This window comes from Anser cygnoides, chromosome 12 (genome assembly GCF_040182565.1).
Source record: "Anser cygnoides isolate HZ-2024a breed goose chromosome 12, Taihu_goose_T2T_genome, whole genome shotgun sequence".
Classification (NCBI taxonomy): Eukaryota; Metazoa; Chordata; class Aves; order Anseriformes; family Anatidae; genus Anser; species Anser cygnoides.
The window spans coordinates 6,728,323-6,744,672 of NC_089884.1; the positions used below are offsets into that span (position 1 = coordinate 6,728,323).

The 16,350-nt window shown below is 35.4% G+C and overlaps 1 protein-coding gene across 9 annotated transcripts in view; it reads right to left on the reverse strand.

Moving 5' to 3' along the window:
- Window positions 1-16,350, reverse strand: part of WWOX (WW domain containing oxidoreductase) — a 509,406-nt gene that overhangs the window by 468,123 nt on the left and 24,933 nt on the right. For 8 of the 9 annotated variants that reach the window (XM_048068876.2, XM_067004754.1, XM_048068878.2 and 5 more), the window contains exon 5: window positions 13,097-13,203. In XM_048068876.2, coding sequence (XP_047924833.1) covers window positions 13,097-13,203 — 107 coding nt within the window. Of the gene's footprint in view, window positions 1-484; window positions 10,363-13,096; window positions 13,204-16,350 lie in introns of those variants that run through there. The other variant, XM_048068881.2, reaches the window with a different exon arrangement.

Here is a 16,350-nt window from a genome sequence, read left to right on the forward strand (position 1 = left end):
AAGGTGGACTTTAGCCTTGTATGGACCACCAAAAGTAAGAAGAATCTTATCCCAAAGCATGACAGCTCGAACAAGCTATGTCTTAAAATAGTTCATCTTTAATCTAACACCATAGCCCTAAATCTGTTCTGGTTCTACAAATGCCTCTAGTTATTTCATTTTTATCAGTGAAGAAAATGAAATAAAAACTATTTCATACTTAACACCAAACAGACCATGTTATCCCAGAAGACGTGTTTAAATAATTTAGCTGTTAAAAGAATCTTTAACTATAAATGTACTAAATTCCAGCACAAAAGATTAACTACAAAAGAAATTAACACTGCCTTAGGAAAGAGAGATAACATTTTTCTAAAGCATTTCTAAAGGTTTTTGATATGCTATTTTTTAGAATTATATCGAGAGAGAACTAATATTTTTAAATGAGACTTTCACAGCTGCTCAAATTTCAAAGTAACATTTGTGCAAGTTCAAGAATTCTGTGGAACTTGTTTTGACTACATTAATAAAGCATCCATACACAATCTTTATCCATTTAAAGACTAAATACCTAGGAATCTGAATTTATCAATACTAAGATAGACAAAAAATATTCACCTAAAACAAAAAAATGTTGCTCCTGGTTCTCTCAACCACTTTGTCACAACACATCAAACTATAACAACATTTTCTCCCCTCAACAACTTAAAAGTTTCCAGGGCTTTATCACCAGTCGAAGCAGTCTGTTTGCATTCTCCAATACAAACTGACAATCTAGTGATACAGTACATTAAAAATTCTCTGTAGTATTGACTGCCTGAAGCTGATGCTCCCTTGCTAAATGCAGTGCAGTTCAATTAACAGCTCTTCAATATACAATTTAATTTTTCTTTCATCTTGATCCACAGCCGAGCTTGAAATGAGGAATGCTGGAATAGATGTACTTTAAATATTGAAGCAAGTCTTTATAAATAAATCTATCAAACCTGTAATGATTTCTGTCATAACACTACCAAATAGATGAAACTGAATGTCTTGGATTTTCATGTTTGTGCATTGTTTTTTCACAACCTTAGCAGGGCTGTAAATTGCGGTGCCAGGGAGGGCATCAAAAACTCCTCTAGAAACAGAGCTTTTCCTTTGCCTCACCTTTCTTAGGAAGTAGAGGAACACTGTCTGGCTGAGCTTTATAAAACAAAACCTTTAATGTATAAATTCCAGCATCCAAAATTTCACCAGAACTTGTAACACTGGGCAACCAGAAGCACCAGTTCCGGTTACAGAATCTGCACACAACTGGGAGGCAACCAATTCTGGACTGAAAAAATAAACATTTAATACCTAAGTACTACCCTGGACACATTTTTTCCTGCTCCAGTATGAACATACACAGAACACTTCAAACTATCTCTAGGCATTCATGCCATTTCACAAGAAAATTTAAGGTTAATTTAATCAGGACAGAATGAAATATTGCATTTCAAAGTTACTCTAAGTGGGACACTGCTGAAGGAAGCTATTAATATCTCTTACAGTGTGCATGCTCAAGGAAACATTGTGAATCAGCTCATTTCTCATAGGTATACTATACTGCTTTCAAAATGGTAGGATTTACTACTGTTCATCAGCAAGGAAAACCCTCTAAGCTAGAGGCATTTTCTACTCTTTAAACATATTCACAAAAACCAACTTGACAACACTTTCTGCCTTAGGTACCAAAGAGGCACTACTGATGTGGCTGCCTACCCATCAGCGGGAGATGAGTTCAAGAAAGAGAGGCTTCACTCAGTGAACACGAGCAGCATTAGAAGTACAGTAATCAGTTTCAGATGAATTCAGTCAAATTGCCTTTTCCCAAGTGATACGTTAATGCATAGTGAAATACATAGGTTTATTTCGTTTGTGTCCTTGTTTATAATGGTATGAGTTGAGATTATGAGGTTTTATTAATTGTTATACTTTGTACTTTTAATTATCTTATCTATATTATCACTTTGATAGACTTCTATAACATTAACTGGTCTCCTTATCATCACCATTTACTTTTTTCCTTTAATTCTCATCGTACATTTATAAAATGTAACTCAGTACTGTATTTTAAATTGTCACAGAAATAACATTCTGCATTTACGGTAATTAACTCATCATTACTTCGAATAACTACACTAATTGGTATGCTCTATAAACCTGCAACACTGCAGAATTAAAAAATAAACATAACAAAGATACAATTTACAACTAATCTATACTTACAATTAAAGTTAGTTTCAAGATTTATTTCATTCTATTATTTTTTATTAGCTACAGCAGACAGTAAATGGGGTGTACCACGTTCTGCTTTGCAAACACCTAGATTATAAAACATAATTACACAAATTAATTAGAAATGAGTACATACATTCATGTCTTTGTTTGTAACCATAACATATTAAACATGACTTCATTAATGAGCAGTTCCTAAAAATGATAAAATAGTATGACCAAGTAAAATTTTAAATGTCCCTGACCACACAAGGCATAGTGTCACCCTAGCACAGAGAGGGTTCACTGCCACGTGAATTCCCCTGACGTCCTATTTGAGGTTGCAGGTAGTGTGCAGGTTTTCCTTCAACGCAGCAGATTAGCATTTTTGAGATAAACTCTTAACACCCAGTTAACATCCCATGTCTGAATACAAGTCCTGACTGAATTTTTCCTTGAGTTGGGTCCTGTACTTTTTTTCCCACCTATTCACAAGGGTTCTGGGATGTCTAGCCCAGCCTGAAGTCCATTCAGTTCCGCCCACGACTGGATATTTACCCTTTCCTCAAGATCAATGCTTACATGAACTTAATAAAATTAAGGATCTTTTCCACCTTTGCAGAACAAGAGATACTGACCATAAGTTTGTTTTGAGCGATTTATTTGCATTCATAGAGAGTGTCTACCAAGTCAGCTACCAAGCTGGATTGGATACGCCTCACCAGTTTGCCACGTAGTAAACAACCTGTAGTGTAAAATTCATCTAAGACCTTTGAAGTTGCCTAACATATTAGGACCTTTAGGACAAATAGCTCTTTGTTATCACAACCAACAACATTCAAGGCCTAAGAGACCTGAAGGTGTTTCAGTTAAAACCAAACAGTCAGGTCACAATTTGTCCCTTGTAAGAATTACAGAACACCAAATTCTGTAATTACGTACATTTTCTTCCCCATCCAGAAGACTCAACAAGGCTAGTCTTCACTGAGAGGGTTGTCGCACACTGGAACAGGCTCCCCAGAGAAGTAGTCACTGCACCAAGCCTGTTGGAGTTTAAGAAGCGTTTGGACTGTGCACTTAGTCACATGGTCTAAAATTTTGGGTAGACCTGTGTGGTGCCAGGAGTTGGACTCGATGATCCTTATGGGTCCCTTCCAACTCAGGATATTCTATGATTCTAGTAATGAGACTAAGAAAACAAATCTTAAAGGAACAATTCCTTCACATTTCAGACTGCATGAAGTCTGAATCGAACTAAGCTCTTTGGGATCTGAAAAGGATTAGGACTCCAAAAACATAACTGCTGAGACATGACACATCTCTTTGTTTTGGTCTTGATTTCAGAGCAACTTTTAGACCAAAGAACCTTTATACATTTGTAAGTAACAAAGAAACCCAAGAAAAGGACACAACGCATACTAGGTTAGCAACAGGTTTGCATTTCACTTGACAAACAAGACTACCTACTATGGAGCATTCAATTTCTTCAGCAAAGTGCTGAAAGTCTGATGACTGCTCAGTTATTGCCAGCTAGATATTCTGCTTACAACTAATGCAGTCAGATACCCCATCCTGTTTGTTTGTAATAATGAAATAAACTAATGAAGCTGTTTTTTCACTGTAAAAATCAATTACATGGAAATCTATGAGATCTTGAACATAAGTGTTAGGTTTTTTTTGTTTACTTTTTTTATAAAATTAAAGCAAAGAACCAATTTGGGGACAAATGACCCACCGGATATCACCACGACTTTCATAAAAATTATCACAGTACATATTAAATCATTAGCGAGACACAAAGCTGCCTGTTAGTTTTAAAATGCAGAGAATGAAACTCATTGCAGAAGCAAAAGAGGGCCAATAATATAATTACAACACTATGCCTGTGCAGCCTGAGTTAATGCCGTTATTTGACATTGCAAGGCTATGCTTTCTCCCATGAGCCTCAATGGAGACAAGGTTCACTCTAATTGGTTCCAAAGCACAACCTACCAACAACAGCCTTCCTCAGGACCAGGAATGGTAATTTCCACACGACTGTAAATAGTGTTTGCAAACAATACAAACATGGTAATAAGAGACTAGGTGGGTAATTAATGTGGTTACAAAGCAGCTTATTTGCATTTTTATTTAAAACTGCCTTCTTTAAAAAGCAGCTCAGATTTCTTTTTGCAAAAGGAGCCTTGGTTAAGGAATAAAGCAGTAATTACTCTCTTTAGGGGTTCTTTTATACATCCTTTAGGGAATTAGAATGAAAAGATAAGCAGAATTATAAAGGGAATCATGTAAAATATGAAATGCACTATAAACACTTAGTACTGTATTTACCATAAGCTAAGCTTGTCTTCTTCATTAATGGAATATATTACAAGCTTACGTTACAATCAGATTAATTGTGAAGAAGGTTAAAAAACATATAACCAGACACTTTAATTCCCCCTCTCTGCTCCCAGAACTTGCATTTAGAGATCTAGTGCCAGTAGGACTCAGTCTAGGTAAGAATGCATCTACCTGGACTGCATTTAACAAGCGGTTCAAACTTGATCATATTTTCAGCAACAATGCATCTCTTCACATAAAGCATAAAAAGGAAAGAACAAATTGACCAGACCATTGCAAAACTTTTCGATTTTTTTTTTCCAAATATGAAAAAGACTCTTATTCTTTTCCTCCACAATTAATAAACTCTGGATATTCTGAAGGAAAGAACATCTGCAGACTAAAAAACAGTCACCATCAAGAGAAAAAGCCTGAGCAGGATGTTCTGGAATTCAAATCTGTGTGACATTCTGTAATCTGTAGCTCTACAGGATTTTTTCTTTCATTTTTCTTTGTAATTAGCATTCATGCACTTCTTGAGGGAAAGAAACCCTTTCTCCAGCATCTTGGCTTGTCCTAGGGATGTATGGAATAGGCAGTAACAATCCCAGAAACCTTCCACGATTTGATGAGGGAACTGTGAACTGCAAGATTAGAATAGCTTACAGAGGACGCTCCACTCAAAGGTTATCACAGCCTTATATCCAGCATTGATATAAAAGCAATCTTCGCTTATCCATTCATCTAAGTATCTTCAACTCTCCTTACTAAAACCACGATCTGTTGCTCAGGTTTTTTCCACCAGCATCCAATTTCTCATCATGAGTAGAAATCTTTCTGCTCACCTTCTCCCTTTGTAAAGAAAACCCAGTTTATTTCAACGTGCCTCATTACAGATGTTTTCCTTACATGCTAGAAAAAAGATGAAGGAATACAAGGATTTGTGCCTTTTACAGAGTACTTGTTCCTTCATTCATAATATCCAGCTTTTTCTTTCCTTTTTTTGTTTGTTTTTAAACGTTATTTCTTACACATGTGAAAATTCTACTGTGATAAACCACTTCAAATTCCCTTCCACCTTGCTGGACATCACTAAACCCTCTCCTGCATTTATTATATTATCACCATACATATTATTATATTATCACCATATAAGAAGTATTCTCCACTTAAAGATATACCAACAATATAAATCAGAAACTTAAAAACTAACCAATGCTAAAAAAACACACAATAAAAACTGAATGTACAACAATTTTTATGTTTATATCCTAAATTCTGATTTCTTAAATTAGAGTGGGGATCTGAGAATGTATAGTACAAAATTCTTTGCTTGCTACGAGCACAATGGAAATCTATGTGACTACGCAGGGAAGCGAGTACAAAGTAACAGAAAAAGCAAATCTCTGCATAGTCCAGAACTGAAAAACCTTGGGTGGATACCATGCATTTTTCCTGTAAATTGTCATATACATGCAAATAATATTAAAGAATCAAAAATCTCTGTATTTCACTGACCACAGTTTAGTAAAGATCAAAACATTTAATTTTCTGTAGACATTTTCAAGTAGATAAAATCACACTTTTGTAAACTATTTTCCTTTTTCAAAAAAAAAATCTACTTTTATATGTATTATAGACATTATTTTGAAATACAGATATCAACTATACCAGAATCAAAATACTTCCAAGATCTTACAACCATGTTGAGAAATTAAACATACATCACATTAATTAAACATTTTGAATTTATCCATGTTTACTGGAAATATAAGCCATATGAGGTCCTAAATGCTTGGAAAATGCCTACCAAATCCTTTAAAGCCTCCTGCATTCGCTCACACTGACCAGCAGTCTGCTTTATATTTCATAAATGTAATTACTTTAAAATATCAGTGTATATATCTGGACAATAAGACCCTTTCTGGAGTACAGTAATGGTGAGGGGCTAACTACAGCTGAGGACGGAGGTATGAAACAGTTCAGCTGTAGTCGGTACATCAGCTCTTGTGGAAATGGCATCAGTATTCAGAGGGATGCCCAACCCTGAAAGTTAGGGGCTTAACACATCTGCTATATAATTCAGACACTGTTTTACAGTGGTTTCATTACTAACCATAAAAATGGTAACAGTGGAACTGTATAAACAAACTGAACAGTGTTTTTACTGTAAAACATGAATGTAATATAAATATTTGTCTTTCCGTTTTCTCAGCATCTGTAATGAGAGCAAATTCATGCCATATGTTTATAGTGTACAAAAAATAGATCTTAACAATTCATCCATGTAAATGTTGGTTAAACTGTTTAATGTTTTTAACTGTGGGGTTTTTTAAACACGAATTTCCTTGCAAATTGTTAAAAAGCTTCTTGCTGTTGTCAGTGCCCACATTCACTGATTTGCAGCTGTTTTCAGATGAATCTGGCTGAAGATCTTGGAGATCACAGACTTCTCGCTGATAACAAGGTCAATAGCTGGCAGGTCAGGCATGTCCCTGTGGCTAGTTACAGCCCCAAGACACAAGCCTGCAAACCGAGAGAAACTGCCACCACAGAGCACATTATTGGAAGACTTCAAAATAGAAAAGCAGCTGCTTTCCAGCTTCTTATACTAACAGAGTGTATTAGCAGACTGCATTGCATTTAATTCTGATCAGTGCTGTGTATGCACACTGCTACTGCTTAAAATGACATCTACCACTGTTTAACAACTCACTTTCCACCTGTACCCAGAAAACAGCTTTTCTACACACACAGCTCTTGCAAGGTGTCTCAGCACAGCAGGTTACTCACAGGAACTTACTGAACTCTTAAACATCATGGCCAAACCCTTTCACACTGGTCTCAACCAGTGTCAGTGATAGTAACACCAAATTAATGCTTACATTATCAATTCTCTGCTAGTAAGATGAGGTCTGATTCAATCAGATTACAGTTAATTGAAAGATTCCTTTACCTCAAAAAGGTTTGGATCACACCTTTAAAAAGAAAAAAGCTTTATATCAGCTGTGGCAATCATGTTTTAGTGAGTGCATCTATGGCTGGAGGTGAGACATGCCAATACAGAATTTATTACGTTACCAACTAGCTTGGTAAACGATACCTCTTTCTACAAGACCTTTTCCCCACAGCAAGGTTCGGGTAACTGCTTTTATCTTGATACTTCAGCACAGTCGCTATTCAGAGCACCAGAGGATGAAATATGTCTGTACATTGCAGGCTTTTATAACTGTATACTACACTGCAATGGCGTGTGCACACCAAGAATACATAGTTTTAGAATGTCATGCTTAGAAATGATACAACTCTTTATTACAAAATAATGACACCATATTAGAAATAATATTTTCACAGAAATGTGTGTGCTCTACAGTGTAATATTCTGAACTATTTTCCATTTTGGGGAAATTACTTTTTAAGACCTTTTATTTAGCACCAATTTGAAACTCTAATTCTATAATTCAGTATAATTCTATAATTCAGTAACAGGCTGTGGCTCCATTCTGTATTTACTACATACCTAAAGCTGTCTTTTAGACACTCTTCATATTTTTCCATAAGTATCTGCTACTAATCATGATGAGATGCCCCCACTTAAGTTAATTTCCAGTAACAATTTCTTGTGCTGGTTTTAACATAGGCTTGGTATCAAAGGCCTGTTTTAGAAGTCTGATTGATTTACAGAAATACCTCAGAAAATTAACATCCAATAGACAGAAAAGGAAATTGTATCTTCTGTATCAAATTAGCATCCACTTGTACTAAGAGACTAAGACAATAATATTTTACAGAGCTATCTGTATGCTACGCACTTACATGGAAAACAGTAAACCACGGACACTGGTGGAGCTTAAACACTACTTGAGAAATTAGTCCTCCTTCCTTGAGGAGGAAACAAACTGAACACATGAAAATTTTTGCCCATGTTCTCAGTAAATGTGCCCAATTGCCTCTCATCTTTCTGCGCTTTGCAAGATTACAATTGGAATACAAAGACTCAGTTATCAGGTTTTAATTTAATTCAGTTACTTAATCAGCAAGAATATAAATCACTCATTAGGTGGAGAATACTTTGGGGGAAAGGAATACAGCAAGGAGTCACGTGTATTTTGTTGGTTTTCTTCACAGCCACTCTCGAGATTCTCTGTCACATCTATACCTCCTCGTAAATTCCTAAATATAAAGGAAACCCAAATTTTCTTTTTACAGTTTAATCCAATCTTTGATGTAGTTGTAGGCTTAACACTGAGGAATAATTACAAAAGAAACATTATACGTTTTATGAGATATTAAACTTACAATTTATCTTTTAATATCTACTTCAAAGACTATTTGACCGGAATAAATAAACGAGAGCTTCATGGCAAGAAAAGCTATGATTTATGAAATATTTTATTATTCATTCTCTTAAGAATTTTCTTGAGAATGCTGCTAACATCTGGAGCTATGCAGTCCTATCCAACCATTTTACTCACAGTCAATTAGAAAATTATATCAATAATAATGTAAAATAAATTACCTAGCTTCTCTTCCTGGAGCATAGATTTCAACGTTCATCAGAGCAACTATGTGTACAAACAGCACTGTAGTGTTTTTCATTAAGCCTTAAAGTCAATTAAGCTACGAATTGGAACAATCATTCCTCCTTTGCAAAGTATTGATATTTTCTTGGCTGCTTTCAGGCCTTTTCACTACTCAAGGAGAGATTTATGCTTGACAATTTCTTTCTGATTAAAATGAATCATAACTCTAGAATTCTAATTTCCTCTTTTCTGAGCAACAAAATTATCAAACAGTTTTAAATTGATTTTGAATGTCATCGTGCATGAACAACATTCATTTTCAAGATACCAAATGTAAAGCTATACTGATCTCTCTTTTATCTGCTTTTGCATACTTCCTCTCTCTATACTTACGTATTTAAAGACATTAAATTGTACAAATATAATCAACTATACCTTTCTGTAGAAATTATCTGACAGACTTGCTAAACCAATCACATTAAAATTTGTCACATTTTACGCACGAAGCAATTACCTCTCTATTTGTAATAGTAATAAAGAAGAATCTGCTGTAGTTTAGAAAGAAAAATAACTGGAATACTGTAGCTTGCAAACAAATGTCAGTTGTCTAAAGTAATTAGCAAGTTTAGGTGGCTAATCCCTTCTCAAATGGCTCAAACTCTCTATAAAGCAGCTCTTTTGACATATATTGTTAAAAAGTTTTCTAGATTTGTCTTCAGTAGTCAATTAAGATCAGTTTGAATTTGTTTTTAAACATCCAGAATAGCAGCTGATCAATAGAAAAAAAAATCGTCTCTCATCATTCCTCCTGTTTTCTGTCTTAAGAGTTGGATTTTTCCATGCCATTTAGCTTTCCCATTTTCTCACATAATCTTAATTTTCAGCTTCCAATATAAGCAGACAAGCCGATTTTTAACACTTTTTTTTTTTGGAATAACAACTTATTAAAAGTACATCACGCCCAAAGAAGAAGAGCCATATTTCCACAGACACTTACTTTACCGCACTCCAAACCATGAACTCACAAATAAGCTCACTAAGGAGACCAGGCTGGATGGTTTTCCTAAGTACTCTTACATATTCTGTACTTCATTTCTGAATGCTGCATTACAGTCAGTGCCACACACACACACCTAACATGTATTTCAGGCCTTAGTTTAATAAATATCATCAACCAGATAACTGTACCGAACCTTAAAATAACAACAGTTGTTTTTACATCTTTAATTCTTTCTTCTTCTTGCAAAACAGAGTTTTTGCAGAACTTTCCTTGCTCCCTTTATAAGGAATTACAAATGTCCTGTACGAAATGAGGATGAAAAAGGAAACGTTGTTTGAGACATTCAAACCTCAAATTTTAAAGCATGCTGCCCCAGAGAAAAAAAACAGTATAGGATACACATTGCTTTTGGTAATATATTTGCTATAATTACAGAAATCCCAATTGTATTATTAACATGGTACACTTACAATACAAACACATTAGCATTCCAAGTGGCAACAGTATTTTGAGTTGTAAAAGCATAATTTGTGAAAATTAGAAGAAAAGGGTGTTTGGACATTCAATTGAAGAGTAGTCACTTATTTAACAAGTTTCCACCCCTCAAAATATTGGACAAAGACAGTATTTATAGCACAGCTCAGAGACACATCAAAAACTCGTAACAAACCACAGTCCAAATAGGTAGCACTACTGCTGTCAAAAATACTGAGCAACGCGAACATGAGACTTTGTAAGGCTGCATCCTAAACAGATTTTTTGTTGTTATTTTTCAAATTGATTCCAAATTGAAAAGTAAACCTCAAGAAAACTCATTTACTTTTAATTATTTTGCTTTCCCTAGGAACAAAGGAGACAAAATACTGTGGATATTTTGAAGTTCTTTATAGCAAATACAGCTACAGCTTGAGAATTTGTCTGAACCGTATGCAGAGATTGTTGACATTTTTCTGAAACTTTAATTTTAGCAAGGATTTTTCAATTAACAACTTCCTGCTCTGTTCTAACACCTATAAGCTAAAAATTAATATTTTATGTCAATATTTTAATATTAGTATCAATCAACCAAATTAATCTTTGTCTCTGTTTTCAATAACAGACTTTGGGGCAGGTTTTGTGTTTTCCTCGGGATTGCTTACAATTTGATGTAAACTTTAAGCTTCTTGTAATTCATCAACTAATTCTCTCCTGGTTACACACTCCAAGTAATTAAAGTTCAGTAATAACTTATTCTTTCTGCTCCAGCACCTGCATTTCATTTGTTTATTTTCCCAGAGTCATAAATCTGAGGGACTGTCAAAGTGCCATAATATTAGTGCAATAATCAAAGTTAATTAGTCCCTCTCAATAAACAACAACAAAGCCATTACAAAGATGCATTGAAGGTTTTCCAGCTACCCAGTTTACAGATGAGTTTCTTTTCTGAACAATTAGAATTTGAAAACTGTTAGTAAATAAAAGTAGTGTTTCTGAAGTAATTTGAAATTCAGTGATCTTCATTCAATTACCAATTCATTAACTCCTGGTGAGGTAATACAGATACTACTAAGGCAAGTATTTCCTGAAGTCCCATTCAAAATGTTCAAAGATAAGCTCAGAATTAAGGGAGAAATGTGATATTTTTAATTAAAATAAGGCCGCACTGAGTGTCTTTTATTCTAAGTAAAAAAGCTATAAATACATATAGCTCTATTTAATTAGGCTAGGGCTACTACATTCGAAAGACAGAATACCTCCAAATCCACCTCTGACGGAAGGGAATGGACAGGCAAACTTTAAGCCACATGCACTATGCTTGCCCAGATTGGAATTCTTTTGGAATTTCATGTCATTGAAAATGTCATTGAAACAAAGACCAAAAAGGCAGCTTTAATGTGAAGTACTGAAGGGGAAAGAAGACATTTTTCCTTCCCAATCCTTTACTGTAAATAATTAGTATCATGAGAGCAAGAGAACAAGGTCTAAATGCAAAAACTTTGTTTCTTGAAGAAACTTGTGGTTACAAAAGTTAGCAGTATTATAAGCATCACTTGTTTAGAAATACTTGTAAATAAGCACTGTTTGTTTTGCACTAATAAATACCATCTCTAGACTACTTATGTGTAAATATTAATACTACTGAGTGCTCTCCCATATCATCTGGGAGCAGCTGAAATATTTTCAGAGCTTGGGAAATAGACCTAAAACACTCATCACTATAATTCTAGCAGGACAGAAATAAAATTCCAAGAACCTGACCCTGCAGTTTATTACTCAAGTAAAGTGTATAGGATTGTGTCAACAGATTATCTCAAGTCAGCAGTCAAAGCATGCTTGGGCAAAACTTGTTTGCTATCCTTACCAGCAAGTAAATGATTGCGGGAGGAATAAATTAAAACACTGAATAAATTTTAATAATGGACTTAGAAGACCCCCAAAAAAGGGGGGAAGGGACAGCTAGGAGTCAGAGAGAAACAAGGGAATAAAAAGTACTGGGGGGCTTGTATTAGCATGACAAAGTGTAGAAAAATGAAGGAGAGGGAAGAAACAGGAAGGAAAAAAAAAAACATTGAGACAGACTGCCTAGCAGCACTAGCGTTTTGCATGATGGACAGGGAAGATAGAAAAGCATTTTTGGTTTTGAAAAGTGTAAAGATTATTCCCCAAAATCTCTCATAGTACATAAAGTACAGGCAAAAAAAATGGCTGTCTGATACCTAAGCGTGTACACTCTCCTTCAGTGAGTTACACATTTTAGTTCTGGAATCACACTGTCCTACAACCTGTGAAATATGCCTCAGTGGTTCTTTCAAACTTTCTAGCCACTACAAAACTTCTGTATACACATAGATAACAACATGCAAAGCCTTGCAGCCCAATGTGATCGCATGAAATGAAAAATCTGTCACAAGCACCAGTGACTGAACAACATATTACAAAAATAAGATAAATGCCCTTTTCCTTAGATCTTACATGAAAACACATCTATTTAACTGTTTGTACTGCACAAAAGACTTCACATCCTGAAAAACATAGCTTAACGTTGGACACTTACCCATTCCCCAAGAATGCGTTGTACAGCATCATTGCCTCTTGACATATTTCTGCAGGCCAGGATAACATAAGCCCCATGCAGTGCAAAAGACTTTGCAGTTTCAAAACCTATGATAAAACATTTTCCCCGTCAGAAATAGATCTCAGTGACAAAACAGCTATTAAATTACCTGAAAGGTGAGCCACATGCTGAGGCACTCTAGCCCTACCTGCAGTCTGACTACATGCCTGCTAGTCACCTGGACCGAGCTTTTCAGAGCACGCATGGAAAAAGGCACAGACCTCACTTTGAACAGGGTCTTAGGGACTGCAATTGTATATATTGTGCGAGAGGCTTGAACCAAATTTCTCTGTCTTGGTGTCTTCAGTTAGAAAGAAGAGCTATACTTAACTCCTTACTTGTCTAACTGTGAAGAATAAGCCAAAAGGCAAGACTGCAAGACATTGCTGCAAGTGATTGAGTATTCTGAGACCAAGATCTGCATACTTTAGATGCACAGCTGGCCTTTGACACAAATTTGAGAACCACCTGTGGCAGCATGAATCACATAAGGGAATAAGAATAAAAATCACATGGGGATAATTGCTTCTTTTTCTGATTTGACCAGCACGCAACCTGTCAAACACTTCTGCACAAAAACAGGGACCTGAGAAATACACAAGCGTTAAACCACTCCCAGGAGACAGCTGTCGAGTTCATTCTTACAAAACGAGGTTTTGCCTAGGTAGATTAAAATACTGTATTAGATTATATTACCCAAGCACTTTAAAATCTTTCCTAAAATTGTTTAAATACCCCATGCAAACCCACCTCATTTTTTGTCCCTTAATCAGTTGATGGGGAACAACTTTTCACAAGTGTTCTCATTATGAATAATCAAATACCACGCAGTTTCAATATACTGGATGAAGTATCATAGGGCTAAATGGGTGACTGGATGAACCAACTGACACAATGAAAAATTAAACTATGAAAAAAATCCCTCTTTTGGGTAACTTACTGGCATGACTTAATCTGCAAACATATTCTTTCTAAATCTAAAACAAGAGGGCAGATAGTTCACATTTCACTGCAGTTAAAGTGCAGCATTAACGTATATCCATTTTTTTCTTCCATACACAGAATACAGTTTCACAATGAATTTCTAAGCCTCTTTTTTGCAATACTATTAATCAGTTTTTCCCCATTCTGAATTTGAGCACTTAATTTCTCCTTTCCAAAAGGACCCTTCAGATTTTGGATTGATTATAGTCAGTTAATTTGGGACTGTTCTGAAATTTGAGGAGATCGGTTCAAATTATGGAAGTGTCAACCAAGAGCTGCAGCTATCTCCTTTTGCATCATCTGCAAGCTATGCAAGTGTGCTCTGTTTCACTGTCCAATTCATTAACAAAAAGCTGCACAGAAGTTGGTCCAAGATAAACCTTGTTTAATTGGAAAGATCTGTGACAATTTACACTAGGAGATGATGAGTTCTTGGGAGTGCAAAATGCCCATAAAGTGCAGACTTGAGCCAGAAACTGGGTTTCTATCAGGGGTGAGCTAGCACATGTTTGTGATCTATTCAATAGTATCACTGGGTACCCATTTCCATGGAGAACTCTTAACAGTGAAAAAAATTTCCATCTAGCTGAAAGAGGCATAACATTGCTTAATGAGTTCCAATTAGACAAGCTTAAACTAGAAAACGAAGACTCAAACTGAAATGCCCAACAATTTGAGCATGTGAACAAGTCAAAGAGAAGAAATATTTGTTGTAGCTTTATGACATGTAAAGCATATTCATGTTTTCATTTTAAAAATTGTTTACCAAAAAAACTATTAAGATAGGCTGTCTCACTTCCAAAACACCCTGGAGCAACAAAATTCAGAACACAAGACATAACTTACGTTATAGAAGCAACAGACATCAAGACAAATTTAGACCATTTTCTGCAATTACATACTTACGGTATTTAAGTCCATGCAATTTTCTTGTATCACTTTTAAAGCCATTCATTGTACCAAGCAACTTTAATTACCTGGGTAATTCACTGCATGCACATGAATTCAGCTACAGCGTATGCAAAGATTTCCCCTGTTCCTAATTCCACCTTAAGTGTATTTAATTAGAATTTTTCATATAGCTAATGTAAGCTAATAGTGCCGTGGTACAACATGTCTAGCTGTATGCTTCCTGTTTTGCACAAAAAACACACTTATTTCTACCAGCTTATCACATTGCTAAAGACTAGATGGAATGCCTGGGAACATTTTTTTCTGTTATACAAAGACCTAGAGCTGACAGCCAGTTTAATTTGCTAAGCACGATGATGTTTTGCTAACTCTACCCCATGTCACGCTTTGTACAAAATAATAAATTCCATGTCATTCTCAGTTACAGTTAATAACTTGATTTTCATTATAAACTAAACTGAGAAAAAAATAAAATTGAATTAATTACTCCAGATTTAGTTAATAATACCACCTGGATTCTTCCCTACAAAGTTGAAGTGTTTAAAACCCTTCCTCTCTGCACTACCACTGTACTGTTCTTCACCCTTACACAGACATGTTCTGAAACTTTTCATGAAATTATGTGCTTAAAAAAAAAAAAACACCTTTTTGGAGAATTTTTAACCAACAGTTCATCCTTCCACTCAAAATACAGCCACAAGCCAAGTGGTGATGGGTCCACCCCAAACCACAGAATTATTTCCATTCAACCACTGAATTACTGTTTATAGGTAGGGATTACATGTAACTATTACTATTTTGTCTTCCTTTCACTTAGTTTGTGTAGAGCATAATCCATAAGAGGCATTTTCAGACTGCCAGATGAAATTTATCAAGAATAAGAGGTACCACAATTACTACTTCACTGGTGTTTACCTACCAACTTGCTCAGTCTTCTCAAGACTTCAGCATTTTAGATATTCCACAAAAATAGATCTTCACAGGCCTGAAAGTCCCTAATAAGCAGTAAAATTAATTACCCTCACAGTTTAAGAAACAACTACGAAGGAGCTTAGAAAGCTGCAACTTCAAACTGAAACTTGTGAAGCAAAATTTAGGAAGTACCTTGGTATTTGACTCCTTTTTACAGCTTTAGCAATTTGTTTCTCCTGCAAAAATTTACTCGTCTTCCCTCCTCCAGTGTCACACACACAGAAGGGGAAAAAAGCTTCTCTAGTAGTGGAAAACTTTTATCAACAGACTCATTGTGTTAATCTAAGTTCACCTACACCATTTGTCCTTCAGCACAATGTAGCTGT